A 24,465-nucleotide genomic window follows, 5' to 3' on the forward strand; every position below is an offset into this window, starting at 1 on the left:
ACCTCAACAACCCCCCTCACCCGCTTCTGGAGAGGTGAGGGTGGCTGCCTGCGCCTTTAAATCCTCCCAGGAGGCTCCTCCCTTCCCCGCCGTTGGCTCCGCCCCGCTGCCGCGCGGCTCTTCCGGCTTCGGCTCTGCCCCTTCCGCCTCCTTTTCTTTAAGGCCCCTGAGGCGCGGCGGCGGGAGCGTTGGCGGTGAGAGGGGCTGAGGGGTGGCCGTGGCGGGGGTGTCTGGGCGTAGGGCGCTCCCTGGGCTGGAGCTGCTCTCTGGGAGGCGGCTGAGGCGCTGAGCTGAGGCCCAGCGCCTGCGGAACAGGGCCTCCCCCCTCAGCCCTGCTGGTAGGGAGGTTGCTGAGGCTGGGCCTGGTGTGGAGGGATATGGAGACCGGGGGTGGGGGGGTAAGGCTCTAAATCTGTTTGAACTTACTCTTTTATCCTCTTCTTCCGCGTGAGATATACCTTGCCTAGCTGCCTGGCTCCTGTCTTCCTGGTAGCTCCTTCGTGCTTTGTGGGTGTTGCTTATTTTGTACACGTTTGCCTCTCCCTGGCCTGGTCACTGTGTGGCTGTGGTGGTTAGCCCTGTTTTACAGAAGGAGGGCCTCTCACACTGACTCCCTCCTCCAGGCTTGTGGGTCACACAGCTGAGTCAAGGATGGTAACAGCAACCCTGAGCATTGCGGCTTGAAGCATTTCATCTTATGGATGTGTCTATGTATCCCTAAATTTTTCTTTTGATGTGTTGCAACATCAAAGCAAGTGTGACTTAGTGTTACAAAATGTGTAGATGGAGAATTCAACAGGTGTCAGTTGTGCTTAACAGTACATAGCTGGGTGGGAGAGAAAAAGGTCATTAGTCTTCAGCAGTTTTAATATTGGTTCAAGTCTTCTAATGTTTAGCTATCTGTTTTGCCTGTGACTCTTGCAGGGGTGGTATAGAAGGCTTTCCCTGTTTAAACAAAACAAATAGGGTAATGGAGTATAATTACTTACAAGAAAGAACTAATTCAAAAGTGATTAAACTTACTGTCAGTCAGACAACTCTCTGATATGTCATTTGTGCTTTGAGAAGCTTATTACCTTTCTTCAGTTTCATCAGCTCAGCTAACAATGAGATACACAGAAGCAAATTACTTTCTAACTAGAAGTTATAGGCTGCTCCCTGTTCGGGTTAACTCTGGTCGTATACAGATGTGATTAACTATTCATCAAAAACAGCTGCTGGCATATGAGTTAAATTCATAATAATTTCCACAGCTACACATTTCTGTATTGTGTATGTGACAACTGGTATGATTCAAAGGAATTTTGTGGACCCTGTGGGATAAGGGTTCATCGTCACGCTATTATGTCCATTTTTACTGCCATCCTGAAGTAATTTTCCCTGGTAATGGGGTCATATTCATATCCCTTCTTACATTGTAAAACAAGGCTGAGGTGCAATATACGGAGTTTTGAACTGCTTGCATCTACCCTGTTTTTCCAACAAAATGACCGAATTAAACTGTTAGTCTGAAATGGAAATTGTAATTTCAGTATTGAGCAGAAACTGGTTATGTTTTTTTGTTAAAATAACATGTCTGCTTGCTTGTTGCCAGGCACTGGATGACCATAACTAAACAATGTCTGTACCACGTGGAGCTGTCCATGCAAAATGGATAGTAGGGAAAGTAATAGGAACCAAAATGCAGAAAACTGCCAAAGTGAGAGTGACAAGGCTTGTGCTAGATCCTTACTTACTGAAGGTAAAAGCTGGTTAACAACTTGTCTTGCATGGTAATTTTTGTACTGTGTGGAGGAATGTTTTATTGATTTGACTCTTAGAATTTTTGATAGCTCTTTACAATACAAACTCCTTAAGGAACTTGCATAATGATTTGGCTGTGGGGTTGACTGCAAAGGATGAAAAGCAGTGTGTTGTGATGATACTTTCATACAGATTATCTGCTAAATATATTTCTTTGAAGTGTTTTGTTAATGTACTTCATTTGATCTCAGTTGAGAAGGTAAGTTTTTCTTGTTTCACACTTAGATTTAATTTTTCATATTGGAGTATGCTTTGTTTTGGAAACTTGATATTATATGGAACACTTTTACAATAAATTTTGTAGCAGTTTTTCTGTATGCATAATTGTAAGTATACTTAGTATTTGAATCTGTACTGTGATGTGCTATACGAGCTTTGTATTTATCACTTCTTGTCAATGCATTTCAAACAGGGGTTAAAATTAGTATTTTCTCCATTTTTAAATGGGGAAACTGGTACATGTAGGTGGAATAACTTGGTGACCAGAAGGTTAAGGATAGAGTCAGGATTAGATAATGGATCTTGCGGATCCCAGTCCAATACTTTATCCAGTAGAAGAACCTGTTAATTTCTTTCTTAAAAGAAAGATTCTGAATTCTGCTGTTTCAATAAGAATAAATGTTGAATTTTTATATGAAAGAAAACTAATTGAGCAAGAAAACTCAAATGACAAACTTCAAAATACTGATTTCAGGGCTAATGAACTTTAGACATATTAGGATGAATAAGAATTCATATCAGTTCTTGAAGTGTGGACTGCACAGAAAGGTCATTCAGCTTGGAAGAGCCAAGGCAGCTGTCTTGCTGAAGCAGTGTTGATGTGAAGCATCTTGAGAGGAAAGGCTAACACAGCAGAACTAGAGAGCAGAGAGGCCAGTGGAAGGTGGTGATGCTAGGAAAGGGAATCTATGTTAAGTGAAGAGCTTGTTGTTTTTACCTGTTATCCACATGTTCACTATGAACAGCTTTTTGTACTTGGCTTTTTCTTCCCCATCTCCCTTTCTACAGGCTTGGTTGGCAACAACATCCTGACCAGAGAGATTGTCAGGGAAGGGTAGTGCTGGGCTTCTTTGGAAAAAGAGCAGAGTGCACAGTTGCATTTCTCTTCATGTTCCAAACTGAATCTCATTAAAAAAAGACTTACTTCTCCTTAGTTAAATTTAGTTTGTTTCATATTAACTATATATTTGCCAATTGCTTAATTTTGAAATCTAATGCCAAGGTTTCCTTTTTTCCTTCTACAGTTCTTTAACAAACGAAAAACTTATTTTGCCCATGATCCATTGCAGCAGTGTGTTGTTGGAGACATTGTTCTTCTGAAAGCTTTGCCTGAGCGAAGGAGCAAACATGTGAAACACGAACTGGCTGAAATTGTTTTCAAGGTTGGAAATGTCATAGATCCAATAACAGGAAAGCCCTGTGCAGGAACCAGATTCCTTGAAAATCTGTCAGATTCGGAAAATCTGACAGAGGCAGATACTACCTATCTAAGTGAAAAACTTCAGGAACTTAAAGTTTGTTCAACAGACAAATAGAGGGGAAAATATTTAAACAGAGGACTTTTCAGCTTGTCTCTGTCAGGGATGTTTGGGGCCCTGCTGTTGTATGTTAAATGTTTCAGTGAAATCTGTAGTCAAAGTAAATAGTAAACATAGTTGCTTATAAAAACAGGTGTTACAGGTTGATAGGCGCCTCAAATCTTTAAATGAAGATACAGAGAAAATGTGAGTTTAGTGTTCACACTTCATTTTGTTGCATGTAGTTTTGCACCAAGCCTTGATAGTTTCAAAAGCCAGCTGCTCACTTGGAATGACTCTTCTGTATTGAAAAAGACAAGAATATAACTGTATAATGTTTAAGTTTGATGGGAAGGTCATTATATTTTATCTGTATTTCAGACAGTCTTGTGTGGTTTGTAGGATTACTTAAGATAATGCTATTAAACCTCTTGAAAGGAAGTGTAGAATCTTAAAACCAGCTACCTGCATGTGTCCTTATTTCCTCTTACTGCAATGTGGTATGAGTGACTATCTTCTAACTTCCAAAATCTAACAAAAGCACAGCCACTTGCCTTTATAATGGCAGTAAGGTAAGAATAAAAACTTTGAGTAGCTTAGCATGGTTGCCTTTGTAACCTGTCCAAAGGAAGTATTTAGTTCTGGGAAAGATGGATCTCTTTGAACTGCCAGAAGGAAATAAAGCTGATGAGAATACAAAGCCAAAAAAGTAGAAGTAAAGATGGTTAGATTTAGTCTCATCAGAAATGCTAATTAAAACAACACATTTTGGGAAAGATACAGGTACTGATTTGCTGCATACTTTAATATGAAACTAGAAGGCCATATAGCAGTTAATGATTAAGCATCACTTTATCCTGCTGCAGCTCTGGGGATCTTGTGTCCTGTCTTCCAGGACATGAGGCAAACTAAGGGTGTGCAGCTGTTACAGCAGCCTTGTGTTGCTGACTCTTCATTCTGATCTAAAGGGGCATCTGCCTCAAAACCCAGCATCTGTGGGGACAGTATTCCATGTCCCTGTATGGAGGGGCGAGTGGTATATTAAAGCTATGAGAAATCCTTTTTTGAGGTGTCCATTTATGTCATTGGTCTTTGTTTAAGATCAGAAGCTAAACAAGGTGTATCTGAATGGAGTTCCTCTGACCTAAAATATCTTGCTTTAAGAAACTGAGCCAGCTTACAATAGTAAGCTCTCAGTTGTGTTCTCTTCCGTTGTCAGAGTGGTGTAAGTCACTTGCCCTTTTAACTTCCTTCACCTGCACAAAGTCAGTTTCAGCTGCCTGCAAACTGCTAACAAAGTCCAGTTGAACTCCGCAGATTATTTGGGCCAGGAAGAATGAGAAACTTAAATTTTCTTTAGTGCTTCAAACCGGAAAATACTGCTCTTTGAATGCTAGTCCTCAAGTACTGTCCTGCATGTCAGATCAATAAGCCAGGTTGTCAAGACACCTTGATTCAAATGTCTCTGTAAATCAATAATGTGAACATGGTCTCTGACTTTGAGGAAGTGTCTTAAACATATGGCTGTAGGTTATTCTTGTTGGTATGTTTGAAGTGGTTTAGGTTTATGTAAATGACTTAGTAACTGTAGCTGGCTGGTTAAGTCCCTCATCGAAGTGGAAGGAAACCTGGGCTCTGACTCCTGCTCGAGTGAATGTAAAATGTGAAACTTCATCCCTAGCAGAGATTAAGAGAAATCAGACCCGGGCCAGAACATGGCCCTGGGCTGTAGGAAATACATGTAAGTTGTGTCCAAGCAGGCAGTAAAGGAACTTGACTCTCAGTACTTGTGATATGAGTGTTCTAATAACTAGACATAAAATGTTTGTAAGAAACAGAAAAAGCTTCCTGTTTGGTTCATGAGTTGCATCTACATCTAATCGGGGAAGTAAATCTTCTTTCCTGATATTTCCTGTGATTTTTCTTGAGTAGGTGTGAAAATATGATTTTTTTTCCTAAGATTGATTCATCACAGCAGGTTGTCAGTTTTTTTCAGTTTACAGGTAGGCTTTTGAGGGTTGCTTGAGAACTCAGCATGTTGTCAGATCAAAATGTGATTAAATGTACATAATCTGAAGTGTAACTTGGTTTTGAAAGAATGAGGCAATTGTAGGTTAAACTGGTTTATAAAGAGGCACCACAAACATTGTACTTTACTGATGTTAAAGCACGCTGCATGTGCTAGCCTCTGACTTTCGCAGAGTGCTGATAGAAAAATCATAAAATGGCAATGGATGAAAGTGAAATGATAAAGCTTTATATGTGCTATGTAGAAAGACAAGGTTTGCTCATTAACTTGTTTTCTGTGTTTACTGGCTAGTTGCTTTTAGAACTGTCCTTTAACTATTAGCCTAATTGTAAGTTTATTCTTAATTTAAAGTCATTCAAGGATTTGATGCTAGCACACACCACCAGTTTAGCCAAATTAAATACTACTGTAGCTGAACAGTGTGAAGAAAACACTGCAACTATCTGTGGGTGGAAAATTTATTTGGGGAATAAGAAACAAGTTTTTGCACGCGATTCAAAAAATGTGTTCTTAGTGGTTTTTCAGGCGAGACCCTAAACTAGGGCTGGGGTCACCCCAAAAGCTGAGCAGCCAGGGTACGGAGGGGGATTCCTGGGCTGCGGCAGTCCGCGCATGCGCACCTGTGGCTTTCCCCCCTCCTGGGGGCGTGGCCGGAGGACCACCGCCCCCTTCCCCCCGCCTCTGGCGGCGGTGCGCCCCTTGCGTCTGGCGGCGGCGCTGCAACTCTCAGCCCCCCCCCCCCCCCCCCCCCCCGGGCCCAGGAGGGAGGCGGCCGGAGCAAGATGGCGGCGCGAGTGCTGCTGCGGCGGAGCCTGGCGGGAGCCAGCGCCGTGCCGCGCCTCCCGCCCGGCGGCGGCCTGGCCCTCAGGTGAGCCCTGAGGGGGTGAGGCGGGCGGGAGAGGGCCGCCGAGGGAGGCTGGAGACGGAGCCGACGCCGCCCGCGCCTCAACTCGCCCCGCCGCGTAGACCGCCCGCCCCCCCTCCCCTTTCCTGACTGGAAATGGCGCCCCGCTCGTCGGGGCAGCTGACGGGCCGGGCCCGCGGCCCTCCCGTGGGGCGGGGAGTGCGACCCGCTCGGGGTGTCCTTCAAGGTCATGGGCCCCAAAGCCAGCCCCTTCCCCTCCCTCCCCCAAGTCCGCCCCTGGGTGGGGATCATGGCCGCGCCGCTGACCCGCCACGCCAGGGACGGGCTGCCCGCCACCCCCTGCCGCCTATCCCCCGGGCTCAGGCTAGACGGACACCCCACCCCTGCAGTCAACAGGGTGCACAGACACCCCACGGCCACGTATCGCCGGGTTTTGGAGTGCACAGCCGCCCTGCACACGTATATTCCCGGTGTTGGGGTATATGGATGCTCTGCACCCAGATACCCCTCCAGGACCAGGGTGTACAGCTACTCTGCATCCCAACTCCACCAAGCAACAGGGTGCGTGGCCACGCTGCATCTCATGTCCTCTGGTATTGGAATGCATGGCTGCACGCACAACACCCGTTGGTGTCAGGACGCACAGCTGCTCCACACTCAAGGTGCCAGGTTGCACCCCTACCCAACATCCATCTTTCCCCCAGTGTCAGGGTGTATGACTGCGCACACCAGCATCTTCCTGCCTTCATAATGCACAGTTACACATGGACCCCAGCATGTGTGTGCACCCCTTGGGTGTCAGGGCACATGTATTCATCCTTGCCTTAAGAGCTGGGATGTGTGTGCATGTGCATACAACCCCCAGGTGTCAGGGCATGTGCACAGACACATCCATCATATTTTGGGGTGCAGACATTTGCATGCCCACATCTGGTGTGTGAAGGGTCAGACACGTGCATACCTCTTGGGTGGCAAGGATGCATACACACATACACAGCTCTCAGGGCGCAGATATGTGCACATGTGTCTTGGGTATAGGAAACAGACAACACGTGCTCCCTGGGTGTTGGAGACACAGAAGCACCCAAGCTGGGATGGATCTACACACATTTTTTCCTCCCTTTCTTTGAAGCCGGGAAAGCTGCTGTCTCAAGCCTCAGAATGGGCAGCAGCCCCTGTGCAAGACTAAAGGCATCACTGCAAGCAGCTGTTTAAAACAGGAATGGGGAGAGTTGTGGAGAGTATATGTTGTGAGATTTTATGTACGTTTTGGGGGGTTTTTTTAGTTTCAAATAAACTTTGTTTAGATCACAGATCAAAACCTGTCAATTATAGACAAGTTGTTTTTCTTCCTCTTCCAGGCAGACATAGGTTACTACAAAATCTAAATATTTGACCTGATATCTCTCACCCAGTTTATATTTTGTACTAAAGCAGAAGCTAAGTGGGATAGAAGTGTTTTCACTGTCATTTTTAATCTAATATAAGCAAGCTATTCAGTGTTACCCTTTTGTGTTCACAGCCCAATCTTTGTAGCAAGAAAGGTAAGCCCATAGTTAACATTTGTAGGATAAGAACTTGCTAGCAAAGTCAAGCAGTGCCTTAAGAGATGGCATGAAAACTCTCTTTAATCAGTATTGTTCCCAGAAAATAAAAAATTGTGAAGTTTGATGGTAATTCCATATAGTGTGTCTACATCCATTCTGTGTGTATATTCACATTTTCATTAGTGGTATTTGGGTTTTGGAACAATTTGGATCCAATATCTGTTTTACTTGGAACAGGTATTATAATATGGTGGGACATAATGTTAAGAAGTTAGTTAAAAGTAGATCTTTTGGATGATGGATTAGTTTTGAACTAATTTGTGGTTGATGCTCACAACTGGCAGTCCAAAGACATGAATTTAGTCCCTACTCTTCCAGAGCTAATCTTGGGTACATATTGCCCACACAAGCGAACCAGTAATCAGTTCAGGGTTTCTTGATTTGTGGGTATCTAGAATGACACCAGTAGTGTAGGACTTCTCTAAGGATATGGATTAAAAATAAGGCCCAAGCATCTCAGGTTGGGTGCACTGAGTATTTGTTTTAATAAACTTCAGCTGTTACCATTCTTTATTATAAGTAAAGTGTATATTGAGATGGATAGTCATGGTTTGTTGGTCATTGTTCATGAGGAACTTTACAATTGCTGGGTAAAAGATTTTACATAAATGTAAAGTATTACTCATTTCATTGTATTGAAAATTAAATATACCTCCAGTTTTAGGTGCAGTTTAACACTCAAGTCATGAGACTCTCCTAATAGCAAAGGAATTTGCTTTTCAGTATTATCTCCGTAACTCCAGCTTACTCTTGCTGCTGATAAAGCTGGTTCCCAAAAAAAGCATCATGATTATTTGTCTCTTTCATCTTCAAAGTTTGCTGCAAACAATAATCCTCATAGAATAGTGTTCTAAATATTAGTTTGCTAACTCTGTTTAATAAAGGGGAGGAAATGGCGATAGTTTACAGGTCTGAGTTAAAAAAATGAGCACTGCAGGACTGGGATTGAGTTTTGTCTCCTGGAGCCCCATTTGCTGTCCAGTGAGCATTAGTGCTTTAAGGGAGCTTTTTAAAACAACTTGGATTTATTAGGTGGTGTTTACCCCCTATCATCTGGGACAGCTTGTGTCCCTGTGGCACCTGATACAGATGTGACAACACAACTGCAGTCACCTGTGCCTCACCTCGTCCAGCTGAGATCAGAGATACGTCTACTCCAGGCAGCTGCGTACCCTCTATTCTAGCAACAGCCTTATTGTGGAATGCCCTTTTAAATGCTTGTACTCAGGAATAGCTGCTTAGCTTTCAGCACAGTAACTTGTTTGTGTGTTTGCCTAGGGCCAAAGAAGGCACCCTTTTCAATAAATACACCAATAAGGCATTTACCAATTACTTCTTAACATTGAAGGTCATCTCAGCTGCAGTTGTTCTTCTGGTTGTTATTGTTTCCCTGCCATGAAATACTTTTCCTTTCCTCCATCGTGCTTCCACAGCGTGAACCAGTTCATTATGTTATTTTCAGACATTAGGAGGTTGATTGTTGAAAAACACTGCTAGTGTGAACTACTTTTGTGTAATACAGACAGGCATGTTCGTGAAGATATTTCTCCCAAAGGAAGTTGAGATTTTCTTTCCCTATTTTTTTTCATTGAATGATTGTCACAAACTTGATACCTGGAAGACAGCTTTATAGGTGAAGATTGATAGCTATCAGCTGGATCCCCTAGTCAGTAATTAATGGTGAAGAGTTGACTTGTGAGGCAGGAAAAGGTTTAAATTTCCAGCTGTAGTGCCACCTTTTTAGTATGTCAGAGAAATATTTTAGTATTTCAGCAGAAACCCATGTCAAAAAGAGGCAAATTGAAGGAAGTGCTTCTTATGAGAAAGAAGAAAAAACATTTGAGCTTGGGGTCTCCTGTCATATGTTGTAGAGAATCAGTTAAATACATCACCTTTCTTGTTGTTCTGCACAATTTTTGGTGATTGAGGGGTCTTCTGTGAGCTGGAGAAGAGAAGGGTAATTCCTTTAACATACAATTTTAAAAAAGCACAGTTACCAATTGTAATGTTTTGTGTACTCTGTGGTATAAAGGGAAGTGGTATTACTTTGGAAGTGTACTTGCAGAAACTGCATAAAGATTAGATAAAAAAAGACAGTGAAATTCTTCTGTTTCAAAGAAAGGGAAATTGTGAATGTTGTACAAAGAATGTGGTTCAGTACCCCTACGTAGTACAGTTGCCAGAATTTGGAATTGAAATATTTGCAGGCTGTTTGTTTCCTGCCACTCGTCATTTTTCCCAAATTAGACTTTCATTATATTTTTTCTCTTGAAAGATGTGCTATTTAACTTTTCCTTTTTTAGAGCTATATTTAAGCAACATAGGAACATATGGCAGTTACTTTCCTATTTACACTGTACCAATTTTTCCTTATGCACACTTGCTCTTTTTCACTCTTGCCTGTGTACTTCAGGATAGACCCAGCCTTTTTGAGCAAAGACACTTGATTAAAAAGAAGATAAATTGGCAGCAAAAGCAGCCATCTATCCATTCCCTGCCATGTGCACAAAGAATAAAAGTGGATAGTGTACCGTTAACTGTTCAGCTCTGTGTCAAGTAAAATGGTTTGTGAGAGGGTAAATCTCAGTGGGGGAAAAACTGCCTTTACCTTGCTAGGAAGTGGCTCAGTGGAAAGTTTTAGTAACAGACATGTATGTAACTGTGTGTTATGATACTGTTTGCATTAAACTTGATTCTGCCTATCTTCCCTGTGTTGTGGGCATTTTCAAGACACGCTCAGTGACAGTATAATGTACTTGTTAATATGTAGGGGGCTGGTATCTTCAGCTAGCAGACCTCGTGAAGACAGTTGGTTAAAATCGCTATTTGTTCGCAAAGTTGATCCAAGGAAAGATGCTCACTCCAACCTTCTAGCCAAAAGAGAGACCAGCAGTCTGTATAAACTACAGAGTGAGTGATATTTTTATATTTAACATTGCCATTTATTTATTCTGTTCCTGCATTTCTCACGTAATGTTGTTGTTTCAGTTCACAATGTAAAACCAGAATGTCTAGACGCCTACAACAAGCTTTGGTAAGTGTGCGTATGATGTTTTCACATTTTAGATATGTTGATTTGATCACAAGTTGTTCTGAAAATTGGCAAATATCATAATTATTTAGAGGGGAGGTAGAAAAATTCTGCTTTTACTTTCAGGGTATGATGGTAAATAGATCATGTTATTCTTGGAGGGAAATGGCAAAAGATACTTTACTCAGTTCACCCCCTGCCTTCCCTCTTGGCGGTGTCATTTTCCTAAGCTGCAATTTAGGATGATGCCTTTTCTGAAAACATTGGTGACATTTGTTGGAACAGCTCTCCCCCGTCCCTTAGTTGTCTTACAATTGCTGGTCCATGCGGGTAGATCCTGGTATGCTAGCATGTCCCACTCCAGCTGCCATGTAGGAATGTGTTGAGGGTGGTTATTGTCTGCATACAGGTAGGAAAGGGAGAGATCACGGGTAAGTAAAACTACATGCCAATATTAAATTGAAGTATAACTTTGAGGAGATTTTAAAAACCCAGGGATTGACTTTCTCTCAGCTCATCTATATCCTTCTACAAAAATAATGTTACTGAGATCTACTCTTAAAGAGCTATGCAAATCCTTGGATAGGATCTTTGCATTGGGGTGATATCCTCCAAAGGGAGCAGTACTGTTATGGGTTTTCCAAAAAGTTACAGCTTTATAAAATGTATGCATTAGTAACATTTTAAATTTACTACTTTAAGGACGAAATTGCAGAAATATTAGTCCTGTTCTACCTACATAATCACTCCTCTGGAGCCAGAACAACTGCCTTTTCAAGAACTGTATGTTTAAATTTGGAAATGTAGTGAGCCTCACACGTTTCGAAACAGCAGTGCTTTCTCACTGACAGTGATCATCTTGTCAGTTAAATAAAACATTCTTAGCATAATGATACCCTACTGCAACCAATTTTTTAAGTGTGGCGTATTGGTGAGAACACCAGCTGGGCTGGAGGGTGGGGAAGAAGTTCACAACTCCCAGTTTATGTCCTCGACTCTGTTATGGGTTGGCTGTACAGCCATGAGTAGGTCGTTTAACATCTCTGTGCCTTCATGTGTTCAGCTTTGAAATGGGGCTAATTAACCCAAAACTCTTTTCCTTGCTATACAAACGTAGAAATCCACTAGAATAACATTCAATCATAAGGTACTTTTAACTTTTTTATTTTAAAGAATAGATGCACAGAGAAGCACAGTTAGCATTCAGCCAGCTTTCTGTTTAAAAGCTTAATATGAACATGTCCCATTATACAAGACAGGGAACCACTTCTCCGCGTTATCTCATGAGCTACCTAAATGTTGAGTGAAAGCAGAGACTTTTATTTTCAAGGAAAGAGACAATAGCAAAGAAAGAAACTGCTGACAGTAATCGGATGAAGGTGTTTAGATTTATTCTTTCCAAACCAAAGCAAATTAAGTATTCCATGGAAGGAGAAAACATAAGAATGGAGTAATAAAAAAACCTAAGCATCTTGAACTTCCCTCCTTCTTCTCCCTAAATTAAAGATGAACAGGTTAATTCCTTATTCTGTATCAAATCAGAATAAGGATTAGTCATCATGTATTAATAAAGAAAAAATGTAATGAAGACAATTATGAGAGTACTTCATGAATCACTGTGGTTAAGGACCCCTTCTGAAGAATTAGGAACAGTTATTTTTAAAAAGGAAAAAGATGGTGTTCATAACGTATTCTGTGGGCATTTTTTTCTATAATTTGCAACAAAATATATTTTTAGCGTTATTGTAATAATTCAACATTCCTGTTTAAAGCTGCCTTTCTAGGATCTCCTTATGCTTTGCAAAAACGAACTGATGGTGAAACATCCTTGAAAATATCCTTGGAGAGTCATTCTATCATATTATTTACACTATGTAGTGAGAAATCTTGAGGTACAAATTGGTAATGAGATTTGCTCAAGGTTGTCTAGAAAGTCAGTGGCAGAATCAAGAGGAAAACTCGTATCTAACGACTCTCAGCCCAAGACCAGCCTACTTCCTATTATTTGATATTGTGCAGAAACTGATTGCCTATGAGCCAAACTGAGTAAGAGGGGTAATTATTCAGGGAAAAATATTAAAAGGCAGAGTTCAACCAGACTAATTGACTTATTCATCAAAGTACAGTGCAATGAAAGCTGTCTTAACCAAGTTAGCAATTGGTAAAACTTAATTTCCTAATGCTAATGTAGGCCACTTTTAAAGTTTGAAAAAATGTTAGAAATACTGGAAATAGTCAAACAGATTTTGTGTTGCAGGTATTTTTAAAGCAGTTTCAGTGTATGCTTTAGTGGGTAAGTTGCCTCAAACTAAGACCACTTTCTGAAATGGTAGAAAGCAAGAAGGCTGCATACTATGAAGTACAGTCATCATTTGATCTATCAAAGTACTTGTTTTTATTCACTCAGCTCAACAGAATTAATACCATTGTAACTGGTACAGAAGACTGTCCTTTCCTACTTTTGTGTATTCTACCTCCCTTGATAAAGAGCTTTTCCTAAAGCACATCACCCATGTAGTTACGCTGCATTTTCTGCAAGTGAGATATCCTGATACTTACTTTACTAATGTGTTGGATAACCTTTTAGGTGATAGACAGACATAATTTATTGCATCGAAAGAATTCTACCATGCTGTGTATTTGTCATACAGTCTAAGAAATGGTAACACTTACCTTAATTTTTCATAGTGTTGTAGCTATCTTTCCCCTGTATAGCAGATTTTTGTATTTCAGCTTTCTCTTCTGAAAAGTAGAGCTTGTGAATTTTCATACCATAATGATAAACGTGTGGTGATTTGTTATACATATCAACTGTAGCCTCCCTGAAGGAAATGCAACATAGTGTCTGTATTCCTTGTTTTCAAGTCAAGAGGTGCTGCCAAAGATTCATGAAGAAAAACACTACCCATGTGCACTGGTGGGGACTTGGAACACGTGGTACGGAGAGCAAGATCAGGCTGGTAGGAGATAGAAGTACAACAGAACGTAAAACCATACAAGTGAAACGTGTGCTTGGCAGGTTTCTTATCTTTAAATCATCTCTGTTGACAGTAAACCTTTAGCAATGTATACAGCGAGGGTGTGTGTGCATCAATTATCAGTATTCATATTAACATTTACAGTGCTTGCTTTTTGTCTTGTTGAGTTTGACAGTAAAGCATTAATTCCTAAAATTTGTCCTATTGTTAATACACTTTCATGTTTTCCAGGTGGTAGATTAACAGTTTTGGGAAATGCTCGTAAAATGTGGTCCTGTAATATTTTGCGGGCACAGATTATGTTCCTGAATATTTAGGGTAAAGGCAAAGGCTTACAAAGACAGAGTTTATCTTGCATTGGCCAGTATAAAAGCTTTACTCAGACTTTCATACTGTAACTGCTGTATGATAATGAAATGCAAATCATTCACGCCATCTGAAAAAATGATTGCATTATAAGCTCAACAATAAGCTAGGCCTTTACTGGAGGAAAGTAAAAATACTTCTGTTCGTGTTCATATAAGGATACTGCCTAACTGTGCAGATTGAAAATATATTGGAACTAGAAATTACTGAAGAGCTGCTACGGAGGTAACTACAAGGAGTCTAGCATAGAGAGAAAACCTGAAAAATTTCCTCTGGGAAATTGAAAGGAGTGGGAAGCCACAGATACAGAGTGGTGTACTGATACTTGTTACGTAGTTTGTTGTGTAGCTCCATTGTTAGAGCTATGCTAGTATCAATGTAATTGCTTCGTTATTGAAAAATAGGTGCACGTTAATTTTTCCTGCATTCACAGCATATTGCAATATTGACACTGAACAAATGCGAAGAAATAACAGTAGATAAACCAAACGATGTCTGAGAAACAATTCTAAAAGTTGAAAGGAAATTAGGGAATGAAGACAATTGAAATGAGAGTATCTTAGCAAAGTCTCATTTGTTGCTTTTGTAACGTATTAACACAGACTGTATCTGTAATTGCATCCATAGCCTGCCTTGAAAATGTTATTGCAGCAGTTCTAGCAGTGTAATAAAGCAGATTATGGGGTTTTGACTTGTTCAGTACTTGTGCCCAGGCTGTGTTAATATTAGGTGGATATATCAAATTTGCCCTGGGGATAAGACAGCGGAAGTAGACGCACTGGATGAATCTGCTATCCTAGTGAAGTGCCTTACATTAGTCCCCAGTTCGCTCTCCTGGGAAAGGCACAGGACTGCTTTAGAGGAGAGAAAATAGCTTTTGTGACTCTTTGAGGTGAAATATTGTTGCCTTGCTATATTAAGTGCTTGTACATAAATCTTGTTATGATTTATTAAAGGGTTTTATTATGATTTATTAAAGAGAGAATGCTTTGAAAAAACTCAAATGTAGATACCTGTTCTGAAATTGTTTTTATGGGGAAAATCCTAGCAATTGTAACAATTCTAGCATGTTCAGATGTCTTCTGCTTTTTTTAATGTAATGTTTACCTCAAAAATAACATTTGCATCATTTTTCATGTCCTACAGAAAGCGTGTTGCTCTTTGTGCTTGAGTAATTAACTGAGCTAAAAAGTCCAGCCCTCTATTGCTCTTAGATGAAATTGGTATAAAACACATTTTTGGAATCAAGTTACCCTCTTAAATTCAATCTCAATTTCAACTACAGTCATGTGAAGTCATCACGTCTTACTAGCATGGCAACAAAAAGTCCTTTCAGAAATTTCCCTGTTACCTTCAGAGTAGATTGCAAAATTTTCCAAGAGAACCCTTTTCCAAAAGCAGATGATTCCATTATTCGTAAAACGTTCAAATGTGTAGTGCTTTCTTTAATGAAAATCTATTTTTAAACCTGTTACCTGATTTCTGGTTTTGTATAATTCTGTAGTATGACGAGCATTTTACACTGTGATATTCCATAAGATTTAGCACTGGTCTGTGACATCCCTGAAAAAGCTTTCTTTTTTCTATTTCAGTTCATCTGTGGAGATATGAGGGAGGCTATCCAGCTCTCAATGAGGTCATGAGTAAACTCCGTCAAAATAAGGTAAAATGCATTGATTTTGTTAGAATTGGTTATTTTACTCAGAAGAGAACAAAGAATATTTGAGCAAAAAACCTGCACATTTGGATACCCGCTTTTATTTCAGTATCTCATCACTTCCTGTACAAACTTAGAAACCTCTTTAGAAAAAGGTTTATTCTTGTATTCGGAAATACTAAGGTTTAATATCTGAACACTTTATGAAACACTTGCACTTAGTGCTGTGTAAACATGCCACTTGAAATTTTCAAATATGCCAGGGGAATTTAGATACCTTTACAATTTAAAGGATTTCAATGTCCCCAAACCCCAAGAGAGCATTAAAAAAAAAAGTCTAAGCCACCGTATGGTATACTGCTTTTTGTTGTTGAAGCATAATACACAGTTTGACAATGATCACATTGGTTTTTTAGGAATTCACAGAGTTTCGCAAAGAAAGAGGTAACATGCTTCTCTCACGCAAGAACCAATTATTGTTGGAGTTTAGTTTCTGGAATGAACCTGTTCCCAGAGAGGGGCCTAATATTTATGAACTGAGATCCTATCAACTTAGAGTAAGTTTAAATTTTTCTTTTTATTTTTTTAAGCTCTGTGCTGTCGTAAAATGTTCAAAGCATGTTTATACAATGTAGATGGAAAACAGACCTCATCTTAAAAATCTGTTTCTTATCAAAGCTGATGTCTGAGTCATTGTTGCTCTCAAAGTGTGGGGTCCAAAATGAAGGCAGGCTCCAACAAGATACTAATATCTGCAGGGCTGAAAACCCTGTGTTTTCATTTGAAGGAAACTTCAGGCAAATGACTAAGAAGTAATACAGTAAGCAAACAGAGTAATTACAGATTAATATAATATGCTTATCAGTTGAAGGAAGTGATTTTGTTAATACATTAGTGTTTTCCATATGTAAATGTTGTGAAAACTGTCCAAGTATTCTAACTTTCTTTAAACTACAGTTTTAACAGTCTGTTTTGTTTTTGTAGCCCGGAACAATGATTGAGTGGGGAAATTACTGGTAAGTGTTGCTTTAGCACTTGCGTTCTCCTATTTGAGAGACGTAAGTTTAAAAATCATGAAGTGGAGGTGGCAGAATGGTACCAGAGCATTTCAGTCACACAGTTAATGGCCTGCTTCTGTACTTATGCCACGTGTAAGATAGTTCTTTGACCCTTAATTTATCCTTTGAGGAAAGAAGGAGGAATTCTGTGTGCCAACAACATTGTGGGCTCTGTGGTTTGGCTTTCCTTCACATAACCCTTTTAGTTTGCTGTAATATAGCAGAAACCATTTATTTTCAGCAGAAAGCACTGCTTAGTGAAGGATGGTGGTTAACTCCTTGAGACTATGTTGATCTTTCACAACTTTCACGAGACCACTAGAAGCTGACTTACTTTTAGTTTAAATGGGCTAAATCTTGGCTCTTTTAATCTTTAAAAGTCAAGTTGCTTCTTGAAAAGCTATTGAGCAGCACATTTGTATTTTAATCTAAAGGTTAAAACCATTTGAGACAGTCTTCTGTTGAGTATATGCTTCTGATTTTGTCTTATTTAAAACCAGTGTAAGTTTCTTTCAATTTACATTCACTGTTCTTGCAATTCTAATGGTTATAGTTAAACAATTTGGAGTATTTTCAATTATTTTGACAAAGGTGAGGACTTGGATTTTTAGATGTGTCATTGTCATTAATATAATTTATTTAATTACAGTAATTTGAATAAAGTAAATTGAATTTAGAATTTTTATAAAATAGGCATATCTATAGTGGTAGCCAATCTGTTTTAGAAGATGCAACAGATTTATAGTTAAGAGAAATACTGATCTTACTTACACAACAAATCATGGAGTGTTGCATAGGACAGCTGCAAAGCAGAGGTCTGTGTGAATAAAAAAGTTGTATTCTGCTACCACAAAATCTGTGGTAAATGAGTATGGCAAAGACAATATGGCTGAAACTCATGGATTTAGTTTTAGAAGAACCTGCTGTAAAAATGGCCTGCCACTTTACACTGTTCCAGCAATTATCTTTATACTGAATCTAACGTTAAAGAATAATTAATGCACAGTCTAGTGAAACTGTAGGCCTCCAATTTTAACTCATTCTAACAAGATATATAGGTATATTTTAATTACTTAATGCTGAAAATCAGTGTATTGAAGATTTTTTTTTTTTCTTCTTTTTAATTGTGAAGTGTACTGCAAATGCTGTTTAACATTTCGGCTTCTTTTCAACTCTGTTTTCCTTTCAATTATCACTTATTTCCTACCCAGATCTGCTGTTTTTAACGGCTGCTTTGCTCTTCTGTAGGGCTCGTGCAATTCGTTTCCGACAGGATAATAATGAAGCAGTTGGAGGATTTTTCTCACAAATTGGACAGCTGTATATGGTTCATCACCTTTGGGGTAAATTTGTGTTCTCTGCTTTTTTCTCACGGAATCAGCCCCTAACAGACTGTTGACTTTGCCCAGGAGACAACGTTTTTACAAAAGGCAAAGGAATGTCTTAAAAGGGTTTTTTTGTTTTGCATCAAGTGTTGATTTTCTTCATTTTTGTGTAGGTAACTTTATTCTTCAAACAAGCAAGCAGAAGTGAACGTTTCATGTTTTGTTCTGTTTCCATCAACAGTTTCTCATGGCCCTTTCTTATTGGGGACTACTTGTTTGCTTTCTATAACATGAGCATGACAAGCCATGTCCTGCCATCTCTTTTCTCCATCCCCATTCATGCTGAAGTCAGGTTTTTACAGTTTAGTTTCAAGCATCAGATATACCACACCTACAAAAAGGAAAGTCAAGCATTTATTTACATTACTACATCATGGTGTTTTGGCTTTCTCTGTGTGTTAGTCTCCACAAATGCTTAGCTGCTTTTCACGTTAGGATTGTTTCAACTTGAAGAAACTCATTGTCTAATATTTATTTTAGAAAATATGCAGTATTACCTTCATATCTCGACAATTCAGAATATTATATTCCAGCATTAGAAATCTGACACCACTCGTGTAGAGCTGTACTCTTTTGCATTATCTGTCTTACCTGTGTCTAAGACATTCTCTCTCTTCCCCAGTTCTTTCTGCTTGCGTTGGGTTTGGGAGCTTTTCCTTTTTGTGGAGAAGAACTTCTGACTTTTTTCCTTCCCAGTGTTTGCAGCTTCCTAATTACGCATGAGAATACTTTTAAGGGAGCTATTCATGTGTAGAAGGAAAAGGAGTTACTTCTAAGCTTTGTGCTTGTTGTTTTCCCTCACCAGCTTACAAAGATCTCCAAACCAGAGAAGATATAAGGAACGCTGCGTGGCATAAACCTGGCTGGGACGAACTAGTCTATTACACAGGTAACCTATTAACTTCATTGGAATGCTGGAGGTAGACTTTTGTGCATGCCATCATTTTTGTTTTTCAGTACATTGCACGATGATAAAAAGTTTTGCATCTCTGGCGTGTGTGCGTGTGTGTGTCGGTTTTTCTACTGTAAGGGAAAGGAGGGACATTTCACTAAGCTGTAAAGTGAATTTTGCAATTGATCGTACCAACTTGGAAAAGTTGCCTAATTGCTAGAAAATGGCTACATTAATAGTAAATTTTTATACAAGCACCTCTCCTGTAGAAGAACAGATTTGTGTAAATGCTTAAGTTTGTGTCCAAAAATTTAGGGAGCCACTAGTGAAATTTATCTTTATATTAAATTATTACCTCTAATATTTCATGAAATACGGGAGCCTTGTTAAATGCATTCCTTTGAAAAGGGAATTTAGACTTTGGAACTAGAAGCCAGGAGATCTTTGAGATCAAAGATAGCTTTCATAACAAAACTCTCAAAAGTATGCTAAGCATGTCAGATTTTGGTTCCATAGGTACACTTCAAAGGAAGTATACCAGAAAAATGTAAGATAACTTTCATTATGGTGAAAAGGAATAGAAATATTTGTCTTCAAAGGAGCAGACAGATTATATTAAAAAATCACTTGTTCTCAAGACTACTATGCTTCAGTTACAGGAATGTTGGTGGTTACTGATGACTTGGCATGCACTAGCTAGGAGAGTAATTTGAAGACAATAATACCTGTTCAAACTGAGTGTGCAGAACTGCTAATGATCTCTGTTAGTGAAATTAAACCCTGTCTCAATTTTTTTTCAGTGCCCCTTATTCAGGAAATGGAGTCCAGAATCATGATACCATTGAAGATTTCTCCGCTTCAGTAAAGTCACTGATTTACTTGTGCCTACATAGATAAAGTGACAAGTATTTGTCTTAAATTAATTTATGGTATACATTGTATATCATAGTCTGAAATATAAAAGTACTGTATTGAGCTTATAAAAGAGACCTCTTTTCTTCAGAATCTAATGACGTTTTGCTCTTAGGATTGTACCAGGAAAAAAAGAAATCTAGGACTGTAATTAAAGGGTTGGTTAATTGAAAACAAGTACAAAGACATATATGAGTTCCTCTGTGAGACAGCTCCTCAGGTTGGGTATGGCATACAGTATTTAATATCTTCTGCTACATAGGCAATGCCTGGTGTTCAGGAACAGCAACAGAATGGAGTGTTACAGTTGCTGTGGCCTTTGTGTTAGCATTATAATGACTGCAGATTTTAAAAACAAACGTGGGAGTTCTGAAATTAGAAGCTCTGAAGCCCTCAGGCAGCTCTGAAATACACCTAGCTGTTCTAGCAGGCCTGAACTCAGTAAATAGCTCTAAATTTACAAATAGGCAGTCACTAATTGAGGATAATGCTGTTTGTCAGGAGATAGCTTATGGACAGAGAATAGGGCATTCTGTTTTGCAAGGACTCTGAAGCCTGTTGAAACTAATCGCACATTTGTGTAGATATCTACACCTGAAATTAATTTTGTGAAGTATGACCTACAGTTTTCAAAGAGATACTGACAAGACGTGGTTGCCTGAACATTCTGCAGGGAATCAAATTCAGTTAAATACATTTATCTCTACAAATAACTTGGAAGTCTAGGAAAAGGGGTTTAATTTGATAAGCATTCATGACTTCAGACATATGCTTGGTCGGGTGTTTCACTAACTGTACAGTAGGTACTTATGAATTGATGTGTGAAACTGGCGCATGTTGAGTCAATAGGATTGGCATAAAGCGGTGTACCATTATGTCCAGTTCTATTTTGGTTTCACTTTTAGACTAGAAAATGTCAACACTTTTGGTGTCTGCAATGATGTGAACATCCTGTAAGTGAAAATAATATTCTCTCTTTAAAGTGGCTACAAGAATCAGTGTAACATACAGAATGTACAAATCAGTTACTGAATGTCCAGTTTGTACATTTCAATGAGTTTTCAGGAAGAACATATCAGTCAATAAAATCCTTTTAATTTTCACATTTTACTGGCACCTTATATGTATTGCAACACCTGTGTTTTCTCTCATCTTGCAGTGTTTATTATGGAAAATTTGAATAATTGCATAGAATATTTCATCTTAGTTAGCCAATATCACTTCTCTGTGTCAGGGACAGCATTTCCCAGTATTCTGCTCTCCTCCTCCAGAATGAATTTACAGTATCTCCATTACATCCCATTTTGCTAAGTGTTCTAGAGGTCCTAAGTGCTGTGGTGATCAATACAAAATATTTTTCCCTTCGATTTTTCTCCACAAATTATGCTTAATTTTTCAGCTCTGATTTCTTTGTTTCTTCCCATGTGAAATACACTGCACTCTTGCCTTTGCTTGAATTTCATCTTGAACAAAGTCAATATTTGATCTGATTCTTGTCTGTTTTCATATTTTCCTCCTGTTGTCAACTGATTATGGGATTTTACTGAGTAAAATTCTGTACTATATTAGCTGAAAGTTCTCAGCTTGGCTTACTCAGTGGGCCAAGTACATCATCTCAGCTGTTCCTTCTTGTAAATCAGTCATGAGCAGTACTGTCATCTGGGGCTGTCATTTTTCCAGACTTTTGGGACTACTGTAGCTGCAAAAAAGAAAAAAAGGATGACAGTATCAGCTTCCGGCCCTTGTTATTTCTCCCACCATCGTCCCATATTTCTTGTTCCTAGAGAATTATCCTTGTAACCTACCCCTCATAACCAGCGATCTCGGTCAGAGACAAAAGGTGAAAAACATTTTTGGAGTTACAGGATTTTGTGGGTTCTGATGCAATCCGTGTTTCTTACCTTCAGCCAGGAGCACTAGGAATTAAATAGTCGGGCAGAGCTCTTGTTGTTTAAGGACCATGAAGTTTTGCATGAATAAGAAATCTAAGCAATAACTGGATGTTCTGCAGGATGACATTATACGGCACGAGTCTCTTCAGCCTTTATACACTACCTAAGATCTGAATTCCCACTAGTGTTGTTGTAATGTATTATGAATGTGCCTCCTGTTGTTCTGAGCTTCAAACTTGTGCTCTGGTTGTCATCAGAGAGAGATTAGTTCCTGTTATTTTAGTTACAGATAACTGTATAAACTCACCGAACATAACACAGTAGATAAATAAGTAATGCCAATCTTTTCTTGCTTCCCTTTGCGTGAGCCCTTTCTGAAGTTGGTTTTCCCCTGTTGTGAACACTGTTCTGGTTTTCCCTCTTAATTTCATGGCCAAGTCTGCCTTCTTGCTTTGACTAGCAATACTTCAGCATTTCTTAGAGCAGAATTTGTAGAGTTCAGAACTGAAGTCACTTTCCAGTGGTTGGAAAGTGGGGGACAATGCCTGGAAGGGTCTCTGGTAATTATCAATTCTTGTTCCACTGTAATGAAGACACAATTAAAACTCAAGTTCAGTTGTCCTGTAGTCTTCCTAGAAAAGACTGCAAACTGTTCTATTAAGAAGTCCCCTCATGCAAATTGAATATATAACTTAAAGCAATTCTGCCTCACTGGATAATCGCATTAAAATAAAAGGCTTTATATGAAGCGGTGTGCCTCCCCATGCTCTTAGTCAGGAGACCTGCCTGAAGACCAGGTATTACTTGCCTGACGTGTGCTGCTCTCCAGACTTTGCTGTACTGTGATGAGATATGTTCAGGTAAATTGGTAGCTTGGTTGTAACATTGAAACTTCCCTCACGCTGCTTTATTCCCTCCTATTTTTTTCCAGTATTTTACAGACAAAAGAGCTTAGCCACTGACTAAGCTAAGTAATCCTTTTGCTACCTCCTGGACTAGAGGTCAGGCTTGATATTTGCCCAGTGGAAGGGGGGTGGTTTTTTTTTTCAAACCAGTCAGACCTAAAGAGCTCTTGGGAAATCATTGGCACAACACCATGTTTCCATAGCACTCAGACTGGCAGAAGATTCTGCCGTGAATGTTAACATCTCTATGGCACAGAACCTCCTGCACGGTCTTCTGACTGTGGCATTAGTGAAATTACATATACTTGAAATGAAGCGTGTCACAGTGTTTGTAGGATCAGGGCCTGTAGCTATAGCTGATTAGCTGGATGTTAGGGTTTGGGGTTTTTTTGTGGCCTTTTAATTTAATAGAAAACTGCAGCAAATAGAAACACTTCTGCTTCATAACTGTAGAATTGCAGAGGAACACACTGAATGAGCAGAAAGAGTTTATACTTGTTCTACTCGTGCAGTCTTGACTAAACAAAAGCATGATTGTACATGAGCTGCTCTTGGAGCTGGCTGAGATTTTTCTCAGGAAGAATTTAAAAGAGATCATCTTTAATACCCCCAGAAGAGTTCTGGGGAGCAGCCTGCCAACTATTGTCTGTCTTGGCTTTTGTGAAGTTTTTTAAACTCTGGATACAGATATTCATTATAGCTGTTTGTATGTCTTGCCTTTCTCTAAAAAGCCATCGTAAGTTTGTTTCTGGATTTGTTTTCTTTTAACCCTTCTACTTCTCTAGTATTTAAATGCTGTTGTAACTTCAAGCAATTATTGCCTCAGTTTTTTTCCTAAAAACATTAGATGGCATCACTGAGAGCTGCCATTCATCACTTTCTGGGGCTTTGTTAACGCCTCTTTCCCCTATCATCATCCTTTCTGATGATGTCGCAGAATGGACAGAACCAGTATTTATTTTAACTGTTGGTGATGCTTAAACAATTGGACAGGAGCTCTCTCACTGCACCTTGATTTAATCTTATTAAATTAAGGAAATCTAGTGCAAGTTGTGAAAACCTGTGATTATGTTGTGGAGACAGTGTGAGCTTTTGGAGGGTAGGCACATCCCTTGTTTCTCTTCCTATCTATGAAATATGTTGTGGGATGGAAGAGAATTGGCGCACTCAGCCTGATCTTCAGTTTCCAGAAAAATACTGGGACTGTTTGTAAGCACCCAGAACATAAGAGCCTGCATGGATTTTTTTCCGGGACAGATCACGTCATATCTACCCATCTTTCTCCTGTGATGGTATTACGTGGATGGAAGGAAGTGGAAGATGTGACATATGTTTTAACATTAGTAAAGCTTTTCACATTATCAGAGGTGGGATTCTTAAAAGCCAGGGAAATAAAAGTACCATGATGTGTCAGCAAAGCTGGTTAAAAAGACATCCTCTGAAGAGTTGTCAGGAACTTGCTGACAAAAAGGCAGCATTTATCAAGTATGTTCTGCATAAGGACCCTCTTGGATCAGACACTGCAGCCACAAGAGACAAATCCTTAAGAAACTAGGATTCGTTAGCTG

The 24,465-nt window shown here is 39.5% G+C and overlaps 2 protein-coding genes and 1 long non-coding RNA gene across 4 annotated transcripts; 2 read left to right on the top strand and 1 right to left on the bottom strand.

Annotated features, from left to right (window-relative positions):
- The first annotated feature begins 123 nt into the window (after positions 1 to 123).
- Positions 124 to 5,615, top strand: MRPS17 (mitochondrial ribosomal protein S17). 2 transcript variants are annotated; one of them, XM_076354329.1, is made up of 3 exons: positions 124 to 194; positions 1,595 to 1,741; positions 3,048 to 5,615. In XM_076354329.1, exons 2-3 carry the CDS (start codon positions 1,619 to 1,621, stop codon positions 3,336 to 3,338), a joined length of 414 nt encoding a protein of 137 aa, XP_076210444.1. In that variant the 5' UTR covers positions 124 to 194; positions 1,595 to 1,618; the 3' UTR covers positions 3,339 to 5,615. The 2 variants fall into 2 exon arrangements, with proteins under 2 accessions (XP_076210444.1, XP_076210445.1); XM_076354330.1 differs by lacking the exon at positions 124 to 194 and adding an exon at positions 225 to 338.
- Positions 5,616 to 6,125: 510 nt separating this feature from the next.
- Positions 6,126 to 21,205, top strand: NIPSNAP2 (nipsnap homolog 2). Its single transcript, XM_076354872.1, has 10 exons — positions 6,126 to 6,217; positions 10,592 to 10,731; positions 10,810 to 10,855; positions 13,718 to 13,812; positions 15,789 to 15,859; positions 16,270 to 16,410; positions 16,838 to 16,869; positions 18,160 to 18,254; positions 19,102 to 19,185; positions 19,989 to 21,205. The coding sequence occupies exons 1-10, from the start codon at positions 6,132 to 6,134 to the stop codon at positions 20,051 to 20,053; spliced, it is 855 nt and encodes a 284-aa protein (XP_076210987.1). The 5' UTR covers positions 6,126 to 6,131; the 3' UTR covers positions 20,054 to 21,205.
- LOC143168438 (uncharacterized) lies at positions 10,854 to 19,108 on the bottom strand. The gene is made up of 3 exons (XR_012996696.1): positions 18,888 to 19,108; positions 13,526 to 13,809; positions 10,854 to 11,251 (listed from the first exon to the last, which is right to left on the bottom strand). It is a non-coding gene; the product is annotated as an uncharacterized LOC143168438 (long non-coding RNA).
- Positions 21,206 to 24,465: the final 3,260 nt, after the last annotated feature.

The sequence above is a fragment of the Aptenodytes patagonicus genome, chromosome 17 (assembly GCF_965638725.1).
Source record: "Aptenodytes patagonicus chromosome 17, bAptPat1.pri.cur, whole genome shotgun sequence".
Taxonomy (NCBI): Eukaryota; Metazoa; Chordata; class Aves; order Sphenisciformes; family Spheniscidae; genus Aptenodytes; species Aptenodytes patagonicus.

What these genes read in the sequence shown, in the direction of transcription:
- MRPS17 (XM_076354329.1), top strand. Translation starts at nt 1,619, where the DNA reads ATGTCTGTACCACGTGGAGCTGTCCATGCAAAATGGATAGTAGGGAAA. An exon ending in TAGATCCTTACTTACTGAAG is followed by an intron (nt 1,742 to 3,047) that starts GTAAAAGCTGGT and finishes TTCCTTCTACAG; the next exon opens with TTCTTTAACAAACGAAAAAC.
- NIPSNAP2 (XM_076354872.1), top strand. Translation starts at nt 6,132, where the DNA reads ATGGCGGCGCGAGTGCTGCTGCGGCGGAGCCTGGCGGGAGCCAGCGCC. An exon ending in GGCGGCGGCCTGGCCCTCAG is followed by an intron (nt 6,218 to 10,591) that starts GTGAGCCCTGAG and finishes GTTAATATGTAG; the next exon opens with GGGGCTGGTATCTTCAGCTA. An exon ending in TATGGTTCATCACCTTTGGG is followed by an intron (nt 18,255 to 19,101) that starts GTAAATTTGTGT and finishes TTCCCTCACCAG; the next exon opens with CTTACAAAGATCTCCAAACC.